A 19,811-nucleotide genomic window follows, 5' to 3' on the forward strand; every position below is an offset into this window, starting at 1 on the left:
TCCCACACACCTGAATTCTTGGGGGGGTTTAAGGTTTTTGGCCTTTTTTCTTGCTCCTTTTTCTGTGTCATTACCAAAGGTTTAACCATAGAGAGGTTTGACAACACTGCTGTGGCACTGAGTAGCTGAGGTTTCTCTTTTCTAAGCCCCAAGGCTGATTTAACTCATTCATGTGGTGTGATGACAGTCATGGTGACAGCATTTGACTTTGGGGGACTGCTAATTCCATCAAAATTAATCCAGAGCCACTTATGCCCTCACCCAGCACCACGGCTTTCCGTGGAGTGGGGTGGCCTGGCTGCCACCTTTCCATCACTTTTCTGTTCCCTGCCTTGGAATGCTTTTGATTGCTTAAAATGCTCGACAGCGGTGCCCAAATTATTGTTTGTCTGAGTTATGACCTGGAGCATTAACAGGCTTGTAGGTTTTCCCAGGAAAACATGCCCTGTCACCATTAACAATCTGATACGACAAACAATTAAGGATGCATTAATTGAGCAGGCAGGAAAATGCTTTTATTTCCCAAGTAATGAGCTTTTAGCTGTAGATGGGCAGAGTGGCGTGCGAAGGAAAAAACACATTCCAAGCTCAAATTGTGTTCACGAATTGAGGGGTGTTCTCAAGGTGAGAGAGGATTCCTGTCTTCACCTTTCAGAGGGAGAAGTTTGAAATAAATACACATGGCTTTTGTCAGAAGAAAGAAAAAGCCTTCTGTGCTCTTGATTTTTGGCTTGTGTGTGTCAGTCGATTTAGAGAGATGAAACAGGAACTCCATTGTGTTTTCTTAGCATGTCTTGTGTGACGTTAGGGCAATTCCAACCTCCAGATACAAATGTCTCATCCTGAAAATACTCAGCTAGCACTGCAGAAATGGGATTTTCTGCCTGGCAAAGCAGAGCAGCTCAGTGCCTAGGTTATAAATCCATTCAGGAATTAGGAATTAGGTGCTCTTAAAAGTTATCAACCATCCAGGGCGTGTTCCCAACCTACAGCTCCAAGCTCCCTTTTTAACGTGGCGGAAGGAGCACAAGGGTGCATTGTGGTCATGATCTCTTTGGGCTACTCAGAAATTACTGGCAGGGTTCAAATTCTTCTTTTTGTCTTAGAAGACTCAACCATCAGGCCACCAAATGCCATTGGAAGTCCAGGAGAAGCTGTTGTCCATCCAGCTGTTCAGGGTATATCCCAAGATTCACTGGATTGGGAAGATCAGAGGGGACCTGGCTCTGGGAGGGTTTCTCTGAAAGCCACAAATCTAAGATCCATCCTCTTAATCTGACTGTGCCCATTCCTTCTGCAGTGAACACTTCAGGGAAAAACAGGGATCATTTTAGCCCTGCAGAGTCTAGGAATGGCTTGGGGCCACATTTCCTGAGGAGACAGAGGTACCATCAGATGATCCTTAGGAGAGAGAACCCAGTGCTCTGGGCCCTGAAGGCAGGGATCAAACTGGATGCAGAACTCTGCTGTTCCTCAAAGGTCATGGGAAGAAGCAACAGTTGAAAAGTACTCAAAAAAAGTACTCAGGGAACTGAGGGAACCTAAAGAAGCCTCATCTCCTCCTGGGAGGGCAGGCAGGCCCTGGCACAGGGTGCCCAGAGCAGCTGGGGCTGCCCCTGGATCCCTGGCAGTGCCCAAGGCCAGGCTGGACATTGGGGCTTGGAGCAGCCTGGGACAGTGGGAGGTGTCCCTGCCCATGGCAGGGGTGGCACTGGATGGGCTTTGAGGTCCTTCCAACCCAAACCATTCCGGAATTCTGTGACTTGAGTGCATTGTGTTTTATCCTGGAAGTCAGACTTGGGGATTTTGGCTATCTTAGAATATCATTAATAATTCTGAGCCTCTGTCTCCATGACACTTGAATTAATTCCCTTCCTTAGAGCAAACAGGTAGCCCTGGATCAAGGTAATTTAAATAAAGATTTACTTCTTGAGTAGCAGACAGAGAATTCATTAATTACAGTAATTTTTCTGTTACTCCTTGGAATATTACCTGTCTCCACAGGAGTTCCATTATCCAGCAAGAAGGAAGCAAGAAGAAATATTCCTACATACATGAAAGGGAACAATATACACAGATCCGTGATTTGATCTTCCTCCTCTAAAGAACTTCTCAAATTATTTTATTTCCAAGCTGTAATTAGAGACACTGCCTATCTTTCTTTTCCTGACAAGCTCTGTATTTTGTATAAGAAATCCTTACAAATTCCAGCTGATCTGTGAACTCCAGTCTGCATGAGAGGAATTCGTCCAGCCAGATTTCCTCCTCTTGGAGAGAAGGATTTTCTTCCTCCAGCAGCTCTTTTATTAGGGCAAGCTTTAGGAGCCTCCCAGACATTCAGTGCTTGTGTGGCTTAGCATGGATAATATTCCCTATGAAGGCCTTGATTCCATGTGCTAAAAGGAAGGGGTGAATTAAGGAATTCTCATAAAGCAATAGATTGACCACAGTTTTCAATCCAAGATTTGGAGCAGATTGTAATTCCTAACTAAGGGATACAAATGAATAAATTCTCATTAAGAGGAAGTTGAGGGGAGACCTTGTGGCTCTGCACAAGTCCCTGACAGGAGGGGGCAGCTGGGGGGGGTCGGGCTCTGCTGCCAGGGAACAGGGACAGGACAAGGGGAAACGGCCTCAGGCTGGGCCAGGGGAGGCTCAGCTTGGACAGCAGCAGGAATTTCCCCATGGAAAGGGTGCTCAGACCTTGGAACAGGCACTCATGGTGGTGGTGGAGTGCCCATGCCTGGAGGTGTTGAAAGCCATACAGATGTGGCAGTTGGGGACATGGGCCAGTGGTGGCCTTGGTGGTGCTGGGGAAGGGTTGGACTTGCTGGTCTTAGAGGGCTTTTCCAACCTAAACAATTCCATGTGTTTGTCAAGGATGTTCCTTCAACGTCCGTGATTTTCTCTTCCTTTCCCCATGAAGTACTCATATTTCCTGTTATCTTTGGGATGTGTGAGCAGTTTTCATTTTGGGAGTTTCCCTTTGGGCTTTATTTTGGTGTTTTGACAGTTTTTCTCTTTGTCTCGTCTCCAGGCTTGTTGGGATTTTTTCTCATTAGTGTAATTATTGACAAGCTCCAGAATTAGTCTTCTGTTCTCCTCAGGGTCTTGCCTCCAAAATTTCTTTGCAGTCCAGCTGGCAATTTCCTCTTTATAGCTTGGAGAGGTGGAGAGGGCTAGGAGATACTTCTTTCAAACTTCTCATGGAAAGAAAGAAGGTCTGCAAACAGAATCATGGAATTGTTAATTCTATCACCACTCAAATATCGTTTTCTTGAGATGAATATCAATAAATCCTGATACATAGATCAGCAGCATTGTTTACCATTTCTTTTTTGATCAAATAAGGGCTTCGCCTCTGATTTTATTATTTGCAAACTCATTATCTCTCAACGTGACAGGTTTGTCTTAGAGTTTGTCCGAATTAATAAACTTGCTCAACATCAGAGCTAAGAATGTTTCCTCTCCAAGGCACAGAATGCTCTCATCAATTCCCAACTTCAATTTAAATGACAAGGCACAAAGAAAATAAGAACAAAGTGGAATTTCCTTCAAATTTATCATCCATAGCATTTTTCAGGGCCTGGCATCCTTAGGATTTGTGAAGGCGATGTAAATTTTATAATTATTGCTTAGGGAAGAATTATCTATGTAAGAACTATTTGAGGGCCCCTAAGAAAGACATAAATTGCTGCTGTGGATCTTTTGTTTGAGTTATGTTTATTATAAAAGAGAAGTAAGCAGGGTTTCTGCAGTCATGAATAGGAAATGCCTGATATGAGGCTGAGATGGTTTTTCCCCTGGTTGAGTTTCCAGGAGTAGCTTTAGGATTCCTTTCCAAACCCTGCTTGGTGATTCTGTTGTAGAAAAGCCTTGTTTTAAACCAGCCAAAGCAGTTTTTAAACCTTCCTGTGTTGGATTTGCATGAGGAGTATCCATGGAAAACCAGTTGTGATTTAGGGGTGTCTCATTATTTTGGGAAACCACTTCTTTAAAGAATTTTAGTGGTATTTAAATAGAAATATTTGTGAAGACCTTTTTTTGCTGTTTCGGTGCCTCTTTGGGCATCTTCTACAAACCTCAGCAACTTTTCATAATTCTTTGAGAAATCTGTGAATTCACTTTCCAGGGAAGATGGAGAGAGACTCTTTACAAGGGGTAGAGGGAGAGGGAATGGCTTCCCAGTGCCAGAGGGCAGGGATGGATGGGATCTTGGGAAGGAATTGTTCCCTGGGAGGGTGGGCAGGCCCTGGCACAGGGTGCCCAGAGCAGCTGGGGCTGCCCCTGGATCCCTGGCAGTGCCCAAGGCCAGGCTGGACATTGGGGCTTGGAGCAGCCTGGGACAGTGGGAGGTGTCCCTGCCCCTGGCAGGGGTGGCACTGGATGGGCTTTGAGGTCACATAAGGATCATGGAATCACAATTTGGGTGGGAAGGGACCTCAAAGCCCATCCAGTGGCCACCCCTGCCAGGGGCAGGGACACCTTCCACTGTCCCAGGCTGCTCCAAGCCCCAATGTCCAGCCTGGCCTTGGGCACTGCCAGGGATCCAGGGGCAGCCCCAGCTGCTCTGGGCACCCTGTGCCAGGGCCTGCCCACCCTTCTGTATTTTCTGATCCAGTGTCAGGCTGAAAAGAGATTCTGGTTTATCCCTGAGCACAGGCAATGATTATTTAGTCAATGGGATTTTGGTGTGTGGTGACTTTTCCCTGATTCCCAGCAGGGATGATGATGTTGTTCCCGATCCTGCTCCGTGCTGCAGTTCAGAAGAAGCCCCTGTAATTCATTCTGGTTGTCAAATAAAGGCTATTTCAGAACAGCACATCAGCCTGAGGCTGGGAGCTTCAACAAATCTTTGGAGCCATCTAATGGGGATATAAAAATTCTGATTTTGGTTAATAATCTTTGATTACGGCACTTTGTGATGGTAATGGCAGAAGTGCAGCTCTCAAAGACACACAGGTGACTCCCACTTCGTGTTGGAGTGGGCATTGCTGAGATAACGGTGAGATAACAAACGTTTCCTGTATTCAGGTGAAATAGGGAGATTTTGGAGCATTCCCATTTCCTCTCTCTGTTTCAGAGTCTGTTACTGATTTGAAGGAAGAAAACCCAGGGGTGTTGCTGCTAACCCAGAGTCTGCTTTGAATGCTCCTTGTGGTTTCACCCACTTTTGATCATTTGCTAAATTGTGATTAATAAAAAGAAAAGATTATTTGAAGTATTGGTCTTACTACAGTGAATTCTGAATCCATTCACATCTGATCATTTTCTAAACTGTGACTAATAGAAAAACGGGGGTTACTTGAAATGTTTCTCTTCTTACAGGATCTTGTTTCAGCACCCTTGTGAGTTTAGCAAGAAAATTTTGTAACATTTTCAAAACTGATTTTCCTATTTGCCATCTCAAGAAGGTGGTTTTTTCCCTTGCAAAATATTATTTCTTTGCGAAAAATCTTGCCTTTTAAATTCAGAAGTGAATATTTGAACACAACAAGTGGAGCACCGGCCTGGGTGTGTTGGCTGGAAGAGAGGGTGCTTAAGATGAGTAAAGAATGTGAAAAATACTGAAAATCCTTAAATAAGAGTTGGGAAACAATTCCAAACATTTCTTTTCCTTCTTCCCTGTCTTTCTCCTTCTAAAGTCCTCTCAAAGAGAAGAAATGCTGCAGATGATCAACCCCAGCCTGTGAAATTACCTGGAGTGAAAAGAAATCTTTTCCAAATGGGAATTCCTGCCTTAAGCCATTGTTATTTAACACCACATTGCCTCAGTTTATTAAATGTGAGGCTGTTTATTTCCCTGAATTTCATGGAACTGAGTTCCCTTTGGAAAAGCTGATTTACATTCAGTGTGCATCACAGCAGAGCAAACGTTCTGGAGTGGCTTTTATGTGGACAGCAGGGTAGAAAGTGCATTTCCCTTATGGAAATGGAATGTGGGAATGGCAGTTTCGGGAACGAGCAAGTAACTTGGGGCTCAGCAAGCAGCAGCTGCCAGCCTGGAAGCACCTTGTGCTGGCTTGGTTCAAAAATCCTCTGGATTTGTGACCTTTTAAGTAGAAAGGAGTTATTTTATGGAGCTTTTGGGATCTCATGCAGGTATACCAGCTGTGTCTGGAGCTGGGAAGAGCCTGATTCCAACAGCAGTAGTGCACCAGGAGATGCAGGTCTCCGTTTGGACTTTTTGGTTGGGGTTTTGGTTTGGTTTTTCCTTTGTTTCTTGATTTTGCTGTTTGGGGGTTTTTATTAAGGGAAGATGGTTTCTTTATGAAGCCTGTGAGGTGCCACTTTCAAACAGGTTTGTTGTGCCTAAAGCAAGGGGTTTCTTCTGGGGTCACATCTCCACTGTGTGATTTCTGTAACTGTCCTGTTGTAAACATTTCATGGAATCATGGAATTGTTACAGTTGGAAATGACTTCCAAGGTCATCAAGTCCAAGCTGTGACCAGGAACTACTGTGCAACTAAACCATGACTGCCAAGTGCCACTTCTCGCACTTTTTAAACACTTCCAGGGATGGGGACTCCACCACTCACCTTTTAAGCCTGTCCCAAAGCTTGAGCACCCTTTCCATGGGGAAATTCCTGCTGCTGTCCAAGCTGAGCCTCCCCTGGCCCAGCCTGAGGCCGTTTCCCCTTGTCCTGTCCCTGTTCCCTGGCAGCAGAGCCCGACCCCCCCGGCTGCCCCCTCCTGTCAGGGACTTGTGCAGAGCCACAAGGTCCCCCCTGAGCCTCCTTTGCTCCAGGCTCAGCCCCTTTCCCAGCTCCCTCAGCCGCTCCTGGGGCTCCAGCCCCTTCCCAGCTCCGTTCCCTGCCCTGGACACGCTCCAGCCCCTCCAGAGCTCTCTGGCCAGGAGGGCCCAAATTTCCCTCAGCGGAGTTTGATGCAAAGTATCAAAGGCACAAGATGGATTTAAGATTTAAGATGTTAAGATTTAAGACACTGAGTTGGATGAATTGATGTGAAAATCAATCTATTGAACACAACCATTTCTGAAATACAACAATGTGGGGTTTTGGTCTGGAGCTGTCAGTCTGTGGGAGCAGAGAAAAGGGATGTGACTCAAGCCAACAAAGTATTTCCCTCTCCACCTGTTCAATTGTGAGAGAAAATCTCCACAGGTAGCACAGACATATTTTGTTGGCATTTTATATTAAATACAGTTGATTCTGCTGTTCCCACCTCCTGGGATGTTAAAATTGGGCTGCAAAGCAGAACATGGGGGGGGGGGTGGGGGAAGGATGACACAGGAGGGTGACACAGGATGGTTGTGCCACCTCATCAGCTCAGTTAATCATCACTGTGGCATATTTTGATTGATAAATCACTGAATTTCCTTTTCACATCTTGGCAAATTTTGGTATTTCCAGATTTTCCCCCCACTCACAACAAAAACTCCTGAATCCTTAAAATACTGTATAAAAAAGAAAAATTTTATCATTCATCTAACATATGAGTCAGTCTTGAGCTTTTTCTAAAAATTCCAAATAAACTCTTGAAATGCTTCCTTTTTCACAAAAATGTGTTAAAAAACATTGATAGCCTGCTTACCTGTGATTCTGTCTAGTAAGTAACAGCAGGGTTTTCACCTGTGAAGCTGTAGAATAAAGAGAATTTCTTTCAAATGTTCTTTTTCTGCCTAGACCTCGACTGCCACTGTCAATATCGTGGTGACAGATGTCAATGACAATGGACCAGTTTTTGACATGTTTCTGCCCAAAAACCTCTCTGTGCAGGAAGAGGAAGCCAATGCTTTTGTTGGTCAAGTAAGGGTAAGTCATTAAAATCGTTTATTTTAGTACCCAAATTGTTCAGACCATGAGGAAAGTGCACAAAATAATTGTGCCTTAGACAAAAACCCATCAAAGCATCTCAGGTTTAAATGCAAACTCTCCATTCGTGACTACAAATTCACATTGTGGGGCTTTAAAATATTGGAATTGTTTTCTTCTCTGTGCTAAATAACTGAAAATGCTTTCTCATTTAGAAATAGACCATCAAAAGCTGGTTTTTAAGGAAATCCCACTGTCGAAACTTGCTGGTAACAGATTTGCAAGGTTAAAAGAGTGTTGCCACGTTTTTAAATTATTGATTTTGAAATAGAATTCAAACCTGCTGAGCAGGTGACACCCAGGTGGAGGAAATTGTCACACCTAGAGGAAATTTTAAGGCCATTAAGAGGAAAATCAGTTAAACCCTTGAGTGAAATAATTGGTGACCTGGCATAAAAATAGGGGATAGTGTTAATTTGAGGGTTTGAAGCTGTAACTTCTTATAATGCTTGGGGGTCTTCTGGATGAGGATTCAGTCTGTTGAAGAAAACATCACTTTTTTTGGTAATGTCTGTTTTTCCTGACTCAAGTGGAGGAAGCAAATAGGAATTAGAGGGTTTTTTAATCTAGAAGTTGAATATAATGCCTCATATCGGCTGCACTAAGGTTGGATCCAGCAGGAGCTGGAGGTAAAAGAGGAATTGGGAAGCATTTTTCAGGAATTTAGGTGGAAAGTCTGCCTTTTTTTGTTGTTTTTCCAGTAGCAACCATATCAAGAGAAAATGGGAGCTCCTTGAGTAGAAGCTTGAGAAAAATAGGACATTTTTGGTACCATGGGAACCCAAATACCCATAATAATCATGTTCCTTCCCATCCTTCTATTATTTAATAAGACATCAGAGCTGGTTTAGAGCCTTGGACGAAGTTGGGATTCCTCAGTGCAATTAAGTCAGTTTTGATAAATCATTAAATGATTGCTCTGCTTTTTGTCATCACCTTCCTGTGTGGTTGTTTTGCATTTTGCATCTTTAAAAGGCACGGGTGGAACATTTCCAGTCAGTCCCAAATACCTTTCAATTCCATTCTGTGCTTAGCTGGGGGCCCTCAAGGCTCCATCATCTTCTCAAACACGAGCTTGGGTCTATTTTTAGCTTTGACAGAACTGTAAAACACAAGTTATTGCCACAAGAAGCTCTCTGGCTTCTAAATTAGTGCAATTTCTAAGCTGTGTGGAAATGAAAATATTTATTGAAGCCTTGGGATAGTTTATTCCTTCTTGGAGTGACAGAAACTGCTTCTGTCATTTCCTGTGCTGTTTATCCCTGGATGGAGAAAGCTTTTTCTTTATAGCTCAAATACTGGGTGTATTTCTACAGTCTCATGTTCCCAACTGCAAATGGATACAGAGATATCCATCGGAAATGCCATTCTACGATATAAAAAAGAGAGATGGGGGCTTTTGGAATTTTTTTCTGGCTCCAGTGAGGTTATTGAAATAATGGTGATGAGAGTTTGGGTGTAGCTGTGTTGTTTGAGGATGTTCTTTAAAAACTGAAATAGCTTTTGGTGTGTTGTGCTTCACTGCAGATAAAACCCCAGCGGGTATGGGAGAGGTGTTAATGGGAATAAATTTTGTGTGGAAGCTTTAATGTGGTTAAAATGTACATAAAGGCCTGTTTTAGGAGGGAATAGCCTGATAAAGGAAGATAATCCTTACTGGGCTGTGTGTTTTCCCTACTGAAATCCACCCACTGATTAACAAAGCTGCTTTTCAGGAAGTTTTTTACTCATTTCCAAAATCCACCAGAGCAAGCCGTGGTACAGTGGATTTTAAATAAAATGACAGGTTTTGTGGAATTTCCCTTTTGAATGCCATCTTCCCATTTTAGCTGGGGGAAATAGTTTAGCAAGAGATTTTTACCTTAAAACCCAAGATCTGACCCTGCTGCTCGTGGGAGCAGAGGAGCTGGAGAGGAAGGACATGGAAAAGGTGCTCAACCACTTTGGTCCCTCAGGATTTTTGACCATGAGGTTTGGTCTCAGGATCGGGTGCCTGGGCCCACCATCAGAATTCCAGAATGGTTTGGGCTGGGAGGGATCTTAAATCTCATCCCATTCCACCCCCGCCACGGGCAGGGACACCTTCCACTATCTCAGCTTGCTCCAAGCCCCGTCCAAGCTGGCCTTGGACACTTCCAGGGATGGGGATTCTAAGCAATTTGGGGGATAAAACAATGAATCTGAACACTCCCAGAAATAACTCCTGGCACAGACAAGAGATTTCCACGCTCTGCTTTGTTTTCATTGGGAAAGCTGGGCTTCCAAAGGGATACCCGTAAAGATTTTGGTAATATCTGGGGGGATGGTCTCCCAAGGGGATGCAGCAGGAGGGCAGTGAGAGCTTTCCTGTGGGAGAGGGAGGGTTTGGAGGGTTGGTTCCATGCAGGCAGTCGATATCCACACTTGGAAGTGCTTTCCCTCTCCAGCAGCTCTGCTGCCAGCTGGAGCTCCTGGAGGCCCTGGCACTGGAGTACTGCCTGAGGGCATTCCAGGAGCCTCCTGAAGATTAAGAGAACAAAAGCCAGGCAGGATAATGCTGCCGGTGGAGTGGATGTGTTTCCAATCCCTTTTATTCCACACTGTATTGTCAGAGGTGGATTGGATTCCCTGCTGCTCCTTCCCGTCCAATCCTGGGGATCCTGCAGCAAGGCAGAAGCACAATTGCTGCGTGGAAGTCTCCACAAAGGGCCCCCAGGAATCCAGAAACTCCAACTGGAAACTTGACAGTGAAATTCAGGCCCTTTCTTGCAGCCTAAACCAGCTGGAGATGGGGCTTGGTGATGTTGTACACTGCATTTTCATCGATCCCAGGGCATGGGAGGTAAAAAAGATGGAACAGCATTTAGGAAAGGGATCAATATATTGATCTGCAGGCATGTTCACATCCTTGGGCAGGGGAAGACAGTGCCAAGCAGTTTGTTGCAGACTCTAAAAAAGCAGCCTGGGGTTAAGTGAGAAGCTGTTGAGCTGATGGGGCCCAGGAGAAGAAAGACATCACTTGACTGAAGTTTTTATCCATGTGGGGCTTTATTTATGTCCAGATTCTTTCACCCAACCCCATAATTTTATTGTTGGGTATTTTTGTGTTGCTGATCAGCACTGTCTGCAGTCTCCAACACGAACGTGTTGCTGTCAAGGGGAGATAAATTAGGGAATAAATTAGATGGAAAATAGGGATAAAGAATTATGTGCTCAAGTATCACTGGCCCGTGGATCTTCCCTAAAATGGAGACAGGATAAATTAATTCCAGTAGTGAGAGCAGTTTGCAGGGTGTATGATACCTCTGTCACCTGCTTGGTTTTAAATTACAGAAGAAATGCTTTAAGAGAGTTGGTTTTTAGGATGGAGTTATTCTACCTACAGGAAAAGATGGGAAAGTTTGGAGGAATCTTTGTGGTTGTACTGAACTGGCCCTCCTGAATGCTGATGAAATGTAATTATTTCCCAACAGAGCCTTCTGTCTGTGGGTATCAGTGAATTCTAACAGGCTCCTGGTTTTGTTTAATAAATTCATAAGGTGATAAACCCTGGATTTAAAGCCCAGTTTAAATTTCACGGCTGTTGGGTAAGGCTTGTTGTGTCGGACTAAATGACCTCTGGAGATCTCTCACAAGCAGCTCATTGTGTGTTTCTACAAGCAGGAAAACTCCTTAAAATGCTGATGAAGAATTACTGCCCATGCCCATGGAATGCTTGGAATGAGATGAGCTTTAAAGTCCCTTGCATCCCAAAGCATCTGTGATTCCGTTATTTTATTACATGACAAGATCTTGTGGAAAAGTCTAGAAAGGAATCTGAGTTTTGCTAAATCCCCACTGCCTTGTTTTCTGTGTGAAGGGTGTGATTTCCCAAAACCTGCACTGCAGATTGCACCTTGCCTGCGCTAAAAAATACAGGCCCCTGAAATTAAATTCCCAAGTTTCCTGGACCCTAAGACAACTTGAAGGAAAATTAGAGGCGGAAGAAAAAGGAGAAGACCGGGAAAAAAGGGAGATTTATCGGCAGGAGAGGACAATCCAGGAGGGAAAGGAATTAAAATTAGAGGTGGAGGAAATAGGACAAGATCAGGAAAAAAGGGGGATTTAATGGCAGGAGAGGACGATCCAGGAGGGAAAGGACTTAAGTCTTTGGGGAAGAGTAAAATCCCAGGCTCTGAAGTAAATCCCAAATACCCAGAGCGAGTCCAGACTCCTGCTCGCTGCATGACCCAGTGCCTAACAATGGAGCTTGCATTCATCTCATGGATGTAAAACCAAAGGGAGCAGCTGGGATTTGAGAGTCAGAATCCATAAAAAAGCTAATCAGACCCCAAAAGCAGAGAATCAGAATGTGGCAGGTGAACTCCAACCAGAGAAAATTCAGACTTCGTTTCTTGTAAGTGGCTGGATGATCACAAAATCTTTGGGAGAGAACCTTGGTGGTATCATTTCCTTTAGTTTATTAAGGAATTCGTCCCCAAGAAGGATAGAAAGGACTTTAATAAGACTGTCAGCACTGTCTCTGTCAAGATCCTTGTGGAGATGCTGGTCACAGAAAGAATTTCATGTGCTGCTAGTTGGATTTTCATGTTTGTTAACAGGCAAATTCCTCTCACCACAAGATTGATGTGTCAAGTCCAAAGCCGTGGCGTGAGGAGAAAAAGATGGGGTCATAGATTTGGGCAATTTATTTCCATTCCAGACCCTCAGTGCTAGACAGAACTCCCTCTTTCTGCTGGCACCAGGGAATTCCTGGAGGATATCTGGCTGCAGTGGCTGCAGCCACACTTCCTCATCTTTTTCCACTGTTCCTGGAATGTAGGTCAGCTTGGGCATGGATTGAAGAGGTTAAAAAAGCTCCTTGCCACCCACAGCATGACCTCTTAAGCTAAAGGGATTCCAAAAGCTGTGCTCATCTTCCCTGTTCCCAAAATTTATTCTATTTGTGCATTCATTTGCATCTTTGCCCTCCAAATAATGTTTGTGCTTTAGTGCAGTGGAAATACTGATATTTGTTATCAGCACGTTCGTGGCATTGATTGTTGAGAGCCCGAGGATTTTCCATGAAAGGGATTCTTGGTTTTGTCTCCTGACGCTTTACATTTTGGGATGCCTTTAGGCCCTATTATCTCTTTCTGCCTGATGCCAAACTAAATCTTCTGAATCAGTGATTTCATGTCTCTAATTCATGCCCTTTTAGGATTTTGATGCCTGATTCCCATCCCTGGCAGTGTCCAAGGCCAGGCTGGACATTGGGGCTTGGAGCAGCCTGGGACAGTGGAAGGTGTCCCTGCCCATGGCAGGGGTGGCGCTGGATGGGCTTTAAGGATCCTCCCAACCCAAAGTCAAGAGAAATTCCAAAAATAACTTCAAATTGGATTGACATTGGAGAAATATTTGGGAACCCAGCTAAATGTGGAGATTCTGAACAGTGTATTCCATCTGTGATTTAGAAAGCTTCGGTTTCGGGAGGGTTTTTTAGTGTTTTATTTTTTTCTAGTGTGCGAATGCATTGGTTTCATCTCTTGATCATATTGCCAAAGAACAGACTCATCAAAACCCCAAATTTTGTATCATCCTTCAAGGACAACCAAGTCTCCAAAGTCAGGATTTGGTTTTGTGCCAGCCTGAAGAAAGCTCGGCTGGTAGAAGCTCTGAAGTGTTAAAATGTGATTAACTCTTGTAGGAGGTTCACCAGCCCATCCAGTGCTGGGTTTGCAGCCATGAGCTTTTGGATTTTCTTTTATTTTCATTTTTATTTGCTCTTAGGGTTTAACTGCTCCTAATGCGCAGTTTTGTTTGGAGTCACCTTTAATTTGGTTTGGAATTAACCCTCCAGGTGCACTGGAATTAGCAGAGACCATGGAAACAATCAACCAAGGTTCTTCTGGCTTGTCTAATGCCTAAAAATGTGGCAGTGTTTGAACATTTAGAGGGTGTTTCCTTTATCCTGCTCTGAGTGTAGTGAAGGATAAGCTGCCATGACCCAGGAATTCAGTAGGATGCTGAAGCTCCTGGAGGATATCCACAAAACCTGCAGGATTTTTCCAAAGGATATGTGTGCATTTGAGTCTCAAGTCAAATTTGCCTTGAAATTTCAAGATAGCCAAAATCAAAGAATCCTAAATGGGTTGGAAGGACCTCAAAGCCCATCCAGTGCCACCCCTGCCATGGCAGGGACACCTCCCACTGTCCCAGGCTGCTCCAAGCCCCAATGTCCAGCCTGGCCTTGGACACTGCCAGGGATCCAGGGGCAGCCCCAGCTGCTCTGGGCACCCTGTGCCAGGGCCTGCCCACCCTGCCAGGGAACAATTCCTTCCCAATATCCCATCCATCCCTGCCCTCTGGCACTGGGAAGCCATTCCCTGTGTCCTGGCACTCCACCCTTTGTCCAAAGCCTCTCTCCATGTTTCCTGTCAGCTGCTTCAGGCAGTGGAAGGACACAATGAGGTCACCCCAGAGCTTCTCCTCTCCAGGCTGAACAATCCCAGCTCTCCCAGCCTTTCCTTCCAGCTCCATCCCTCTGAGCAAATTAAAATGTGAAAGACTGTGTAAAAGCAGGCAAAACAGCAAGAAAGGAGAGGAAAAGCCTTCCTGAACTTTAGGAAAAGAAGAAAATTCCAAACTTTTATGGATGACTGATGTTCCCTCCTTAAAATATTTATAAATATTTGGTTTATGACCAAGAGGTCAGGGACACTTCAGATAATTTGTGGCCTCTGACTGCACCTGGGAGGAGATACTAATTTTGTCCTGTGGGCACAAACTATAGTCTCCCTGCAAAACAAGTACAAAATCCAGTCTAACACTCCCACCCACACTTGATTTGCTGTTTGACACAAATGAGGGGCTTGGGAATACTTCCAACCCAGAATAATAAACTCATTAAGTCCTCAATAATAAACCTATTAAACCCCTAGTAGTAAAATATCGTGTTATCTGCCATGAGAACAATAATTCTCACCAGCAGCATCATTTGGATCCTCCAGCACGATTCCTACCTTGAGCTGTGGGGTTTGCTGGAATACTGGAGGAGTTGTCCAAAAATCAGGATTTTGGTTGGCTTGGGTAGGGAATGTGGGGATCTTTTGCCCCTGAGGAAGGGAAATTTGAACTGGAGGAAGCTGTTTGTGTGGCAGAGTGGTCTCTAAGAAATGTTTCCGCTTGCAGGAAAGGGGGATACCCAGCCACCGTGTTTGTCTGTGATTTGGAGACAAGTAGGAATAACAACCTTGTTTTGCTGTTTTCCAGCTCCAGCATTCCAGGCACAAATCCTCAGTTAACCTGCCTAAATCTTGTCACCATCGTGAGCAGGAGCTGGGAATGTAACAGGAGGTTTCTTTTGAAAAAGATGAGAACGATATCGTGAATATTGACATTCAAGCCCTTGTCATTATGTTTCAGAGTTAATGATCCTTTAGGAGGTGTCTTAGTCATTCCCATCTCTCAGAACTGTGTTTTGCTGCTGTTTGAGAGGGAGGGAGATAATTTGTTGCTCTGGAACACGGTTGCTTTATATTCCTGAGGGTTTCCTGGTAATGTGGAAGCAGAGTTGGTAACACAAATCTGAATTTAGCACGTCAGGTAAGGGCTGTCACCTCGTAGGTGATGGAATCTCTAATAAATGTGGGAGGTATTTGCTGGGATATAGAGTTCTGAGTCATTTATATTCCCAGGTTTCCAGGTTTGTTTTATCACGCAGTACTTTATAAATTAGAGATGGAAATAAGAGTCATCCTGGAGATCTGAGGAGTCACTGGAATAGCAGCAGTGCTTGCTCTGTCTCTTCAGATGGACACACTTTTCCTGATTCTGGGTGAACACCAGGAGATCTATCCTGGGCTCATCCCACAGGGGGGGCAGCAGGTGGGGGGAGGGGATGCTCCCCTCTATTCTGCTCAGGTGAGACCCCACCTGGAATTCCGTGCACAGTTCTGAAGCTCCCAAATAAGAAGGACATGGAACTGTTGGAGCAGGTCCAGAGGAGGCCGCTGAGTTGCTGAGGGGACTGGAGCACCTCCCCTCTGGAGCCAGGCTGGGAGAGCTGGGGCTGCTCAGCTGAGAGAGGAGAAGGTTGTGTGGAGAGCTCACAGCTCCTTCCAGGGTCTCAAGGGATACAGGGAAACTGGAGAGGGACCCTGCAGCAGGAACTGGAGGGCCAGGACACAGGGAATGGGTTCACAGTGCCAGAGCGCAGGGCTGGATGGGAGATTGGGAAGGAATTGTTCCCTGGGAGGGTGGGCAGGCCCTGGCACAGGGTGCCCAGAGCAGCTGGGGCTGCCCCTGGATCCCTGGCAGTGCCCAAGGCCAGGCTGGACATTGGGGCTTGGAGCAGCCTGGGACAGTGGGAGGTGTCCCTGCCCATGGCAGGGGAGGCACTGGATGGGCTTTGAGGTCCTTCCAACCCAAACCATTCCATGAATTCTGTGGTTCTGTGAGATGGCAGAGGTAGGAAGGGGCCAGCATTTGAGATGCAAGGACACTATGGCCCTGTCTTGGAATCTCTTCCATTCCTTTTGAAATGTCCTTCTTTTTGCTAGTTCTCTCCTCTTGTTTGGAGTTTTTGGTTTTCTTTTGGGTGTTTTTTTTTGTTTCCAGTTTCCATGGTGTCTGTGTCCCCAGGGGCCTTTGAGGGCTGTGCCACCTCCAGCAATCACAGCTGCTGTTTCTGCTGCCTCGTGTTGGGTAGGAGCAACCTCTTCAAGGCTGAGACCTCTGCCTGTAAACAGATCTGCAGCTTCTTTTAAGGTCTGCTGTCAGCTGGTGGCCCTTCACCTGCCAAAACTTCATAACTCTCACCATATTTTTTGTGGGGATGAGTTGTGGTGGAAAGCCTTGAGTGGGCATAGGAACGTCCTCTCGCCTCTTCTTAGTCCTGCTGTTGTCTCCTTGGCTTTGGGACTTTGTTTGGGACTCAGGTTACATGGGAATGAACTGTTTCCTTGCTTCTCTCCACCTCTGTACATGCTCACTCAGGGAATTCAGCCCAGTGTTGGCAAGGACCAAACGGGATTAAATTTATTGGGTTGTCACTGGTTCATGTTGTCAGGGTCGGGGTAAGTTCAACCAGGGCTGGTTTTTGAAGCAGAACTTTCTGAAAGCTCCCTGTTTTCCATACCTCCTGTTCCCTCACCTTCCTGGCAAGCCTTGCACCTGTTGGTGACAGATCTGGGGGTGAAATTGGGGTTGAAGTTGTCCATTTTGGTAAAAAGTGATGACTGCAAAGAGGGACAGAGAGTGTCCACACCAACAGCAAGTCCTTCTCCATGGAGCTGCTTCCCACAGGCTCCGAGAGGCTCTGGGACATGATTTCCATGTGGGAACAGTTGTACACCCTTGAGACAGGATTCTTTTAGGAACCAGATTAAACTCTTTTTCTCTCTTATCCATAAAGAGGACATTGTCTCTTTTCAAGTTTAGAGTGATAAAACGTGAATTCTTCACCGGTGTTATGGTGGTATAATGCCAATTAGGTAATTGGATTTAAAATAATGATGCTTTGCTTGCTACTCTGTGTGGAAATATCTGTTTAATATCTTTACCAGCAATCTGGACGAGGGGATCGAGTGCAGCCTCAGTCGGTTCAGGAGAACACCAGGCTGGGTGGGAGTGTGGGTGTGCTGGAGGGCAGGAAGCTCTGCCGAGGGATCAGCACAGGCTGGATCCATGGGCTGAGGTTCAGCAAGGCCAAATGCCGCGTCCTGCCCTGGGCTCACCCCAAGCCCTGCAGCTCCAGGCTGCGGCAGAGGGGCTGGAAAGCGTTAGGAATGACTTTTGAAGGTTGGCTTTCGCCATATGTTGTATTAATTATGAGTTCTATTATAGGTTATATTAGGGACTATAATGTTGGGTATTATGATATTATGCGGCGGAAATATCAAAGGTCTAATATACATGTTAAAGGTTTAATGCTGTCGGGGTGGCTTTGATGGTACAGGTTTGGTTTGGCGGCGGCTGGGTGGGTTTCTGTGGCAGTGCCCGTTCTGTGGGGAGCGAGCTGCTGCCCCATGGCCGGGCTGCGGGAGCAGCGCCATGAGAGGAGCGAGGGCAGCGCTGACCGCCGCAAACGCCGCTCGCCTCAGCGGCAGAAAAGCGCGGGCTCGCAGGAGATTGACAGGGGGGCGTGGCCACGCAAGGCCCGGGGTTGCTGCGCCTCAGGCGCGAGGCGGGAAAAGGCCGATCCGCCGCGTCCGGAGCGAGCCTCTGGCAGCCCGCTGGGCTCGCAGCGCTGGCCTTCGGCTTTGCGAATGGGTTTTTTGCGTTCTCAGTAAATTTTAATAACTCATATCCACTGCGGATCTGGGTCGTTTATAACAAAAGGGCCCGTCGGGAAAGGCCCTGGGGGTGCTGTGCCTGCGGCTGGACCGGAGCCCAGGGGTGCCCAGGGGGGCACGAGGCCAATGGCCGCTGGGCTGGGCCAGCCATGGGGTGGCCACAGGCCCAGGGCAGGGCCCGTCCCCTGTGCTGGCCCTGCTGAGGGACCTCAGGGCTGTGGCCAGTTCTGGGCCCTCCTGGCCAGAGAGCCCTGGAGGGGCTGGAGCGTGTCCAGGGCAGGGAACGGAGCTGGGAAGGGGCTGGAGCCCCAGGAGCGGCTGAGGGAGCTGGGAAAGGGGCTGAGCCTGGAGCAAAGGAGGCTCAGGGGGGACCTTGTGGCTCTGCACAAGTCCCTGACAGGAGGGGGCAGCCGGGGGGGTCGGGCTCTGCTGCCAGGGAACAGGGACAGGACAAGGGGAAAGGGCCTCAGGCTGGGCCAGGGGAGGCTCAGCTTGGACAGCAGCAGGAATTTCTGCATGGAAAAGGGTCTCAGGCCTTGGCAGGGGCTGCCAAGGGAGCTTTGGAGTGCCCATGCCTGGAGGTGCCCAAGGAAGGGCTGGAGGTGGCACTCAGTGCTCTGGGCTGGGGACAAGGTGGGCATCGGGCACAGCCTGGACTCCATGGGCTGGGAGGGCTTTTCCAGCCTCAGTCATTCTGGGATTCTGTGAATCAAATCAGTCCTGCAGAATGTGGCAAAGGTGTTTTCTGCCTAAGAATGTGCACAAATGAATTCACAACATTCACAGTCATGTTTTTAGGAACACGGTTGCAAATCCTGCCATGTATTTGAAAGTAATTTTAATTTTCTTCCTGAAACAAGTTTATATATTCCAAGACATCCTTCCAAACTAACCTGATACAAAAACATTGTCTCATGAGAATCTTTTGTCACGGTTTCCAATTACAGGCATATTTCAGATTACTCTTGGAGATTCCTGTGGGGCTTTTGGGGTTTTTTTTTGTTGTTTGTTTGTTTGGATCAGTTATTTCTACAGAGGAAATTGAATTGATTGGAAATCAGGCAAGTCCAACTGACAGATGTGGATTAGAAGGATGTGATATCCATGGATCTGTCAGAATGAAGTTGTAGCAAACCCTGCTTAGCACATGGGTGTAATGCAGGGAAGAAACACAGTGATTTTTTCCTTATTAGCAATTTTAATTAACTTTTAATTGATTTCTAGCCAGATAAAGAGTTTCATTACCAAGCCTTACAATGAACACCATCACCGGAATTAAGCATTCCCGGCGACTGTTCTGAAAACAAAACATACAAATCTCTTACGGTCTTCACAGATGTCATTCATAAAGGCAAATAAATGAGAATACCTTGCTCACAGAGTGCCCTTTGTTTAATTTACATAACCTTGTTCATCACGCCCTAATTTAATTAAGAGGAGGCAAAATAACAGGTCAGCATTTAAATGTGAGAGCTCTATGAAAACCTATTCATTTTGCCCATCCCTATAATTATGTGATAACAAGAATTATTTGGCTGACACTGAAATCTGAGGCTGGTTCAGTGTGTGAGAACAAAGATCCCAGCTGAAGATTTTCGGTGGCAATCATCAGCCTGTTCTGTGCAGAGAAGAATAACGATGAAGTGGGATAACATTTGGGTTTGAAGAACAGGATGAACAAACCAAAAATTTAAGTAGTTCTTCAGAGAGCAGTGATGAAAGT

The 19,811-nt window shown here is 46.0% G+C and overlaps 1 protein-coding gene across 13 annotated transcripts in view; it reads left to right on the top strand.

Moving 5' to 3' along the window:
- The window catches only part of PCDH15 (protocadherin related 15), a 711,356-nt gene that overhangs the window by 593,495 nt on the left and 98,050 nt on the right, over positions 1-19,811 (top strand). For all 13 annotated transcript variants that reach the window (XM_048310467.1, XM_048310468.1, XM_048310469.1 and 10 more), the window contains one exon: positions 7,647-7,775. In XM_048310467.1, the coding sequence (XP_048166424.1) occupies positions 7,647-7,775 (129 nt within the window). The remainder of the gene's footprint in view (positions 1-7,646; positions 7,776-19,811) is intronic.

Source organism: Corvus hawaiiensis, chromosome 8 (genome assembly GCF_020740725.1).
Source record: "Corvus hawaiiensis isolate bCorHaw1 chromosome 8, bCorHaw1.pri.cur, whole genome shotgun sequence".
In the NCBI taxonomy this organism is placed as follows: Eukaryota; Metazoa; Chordata; class Aves; order Passeriformes; family Corvidae; genus Corvus; species Corvus hawaiiensis.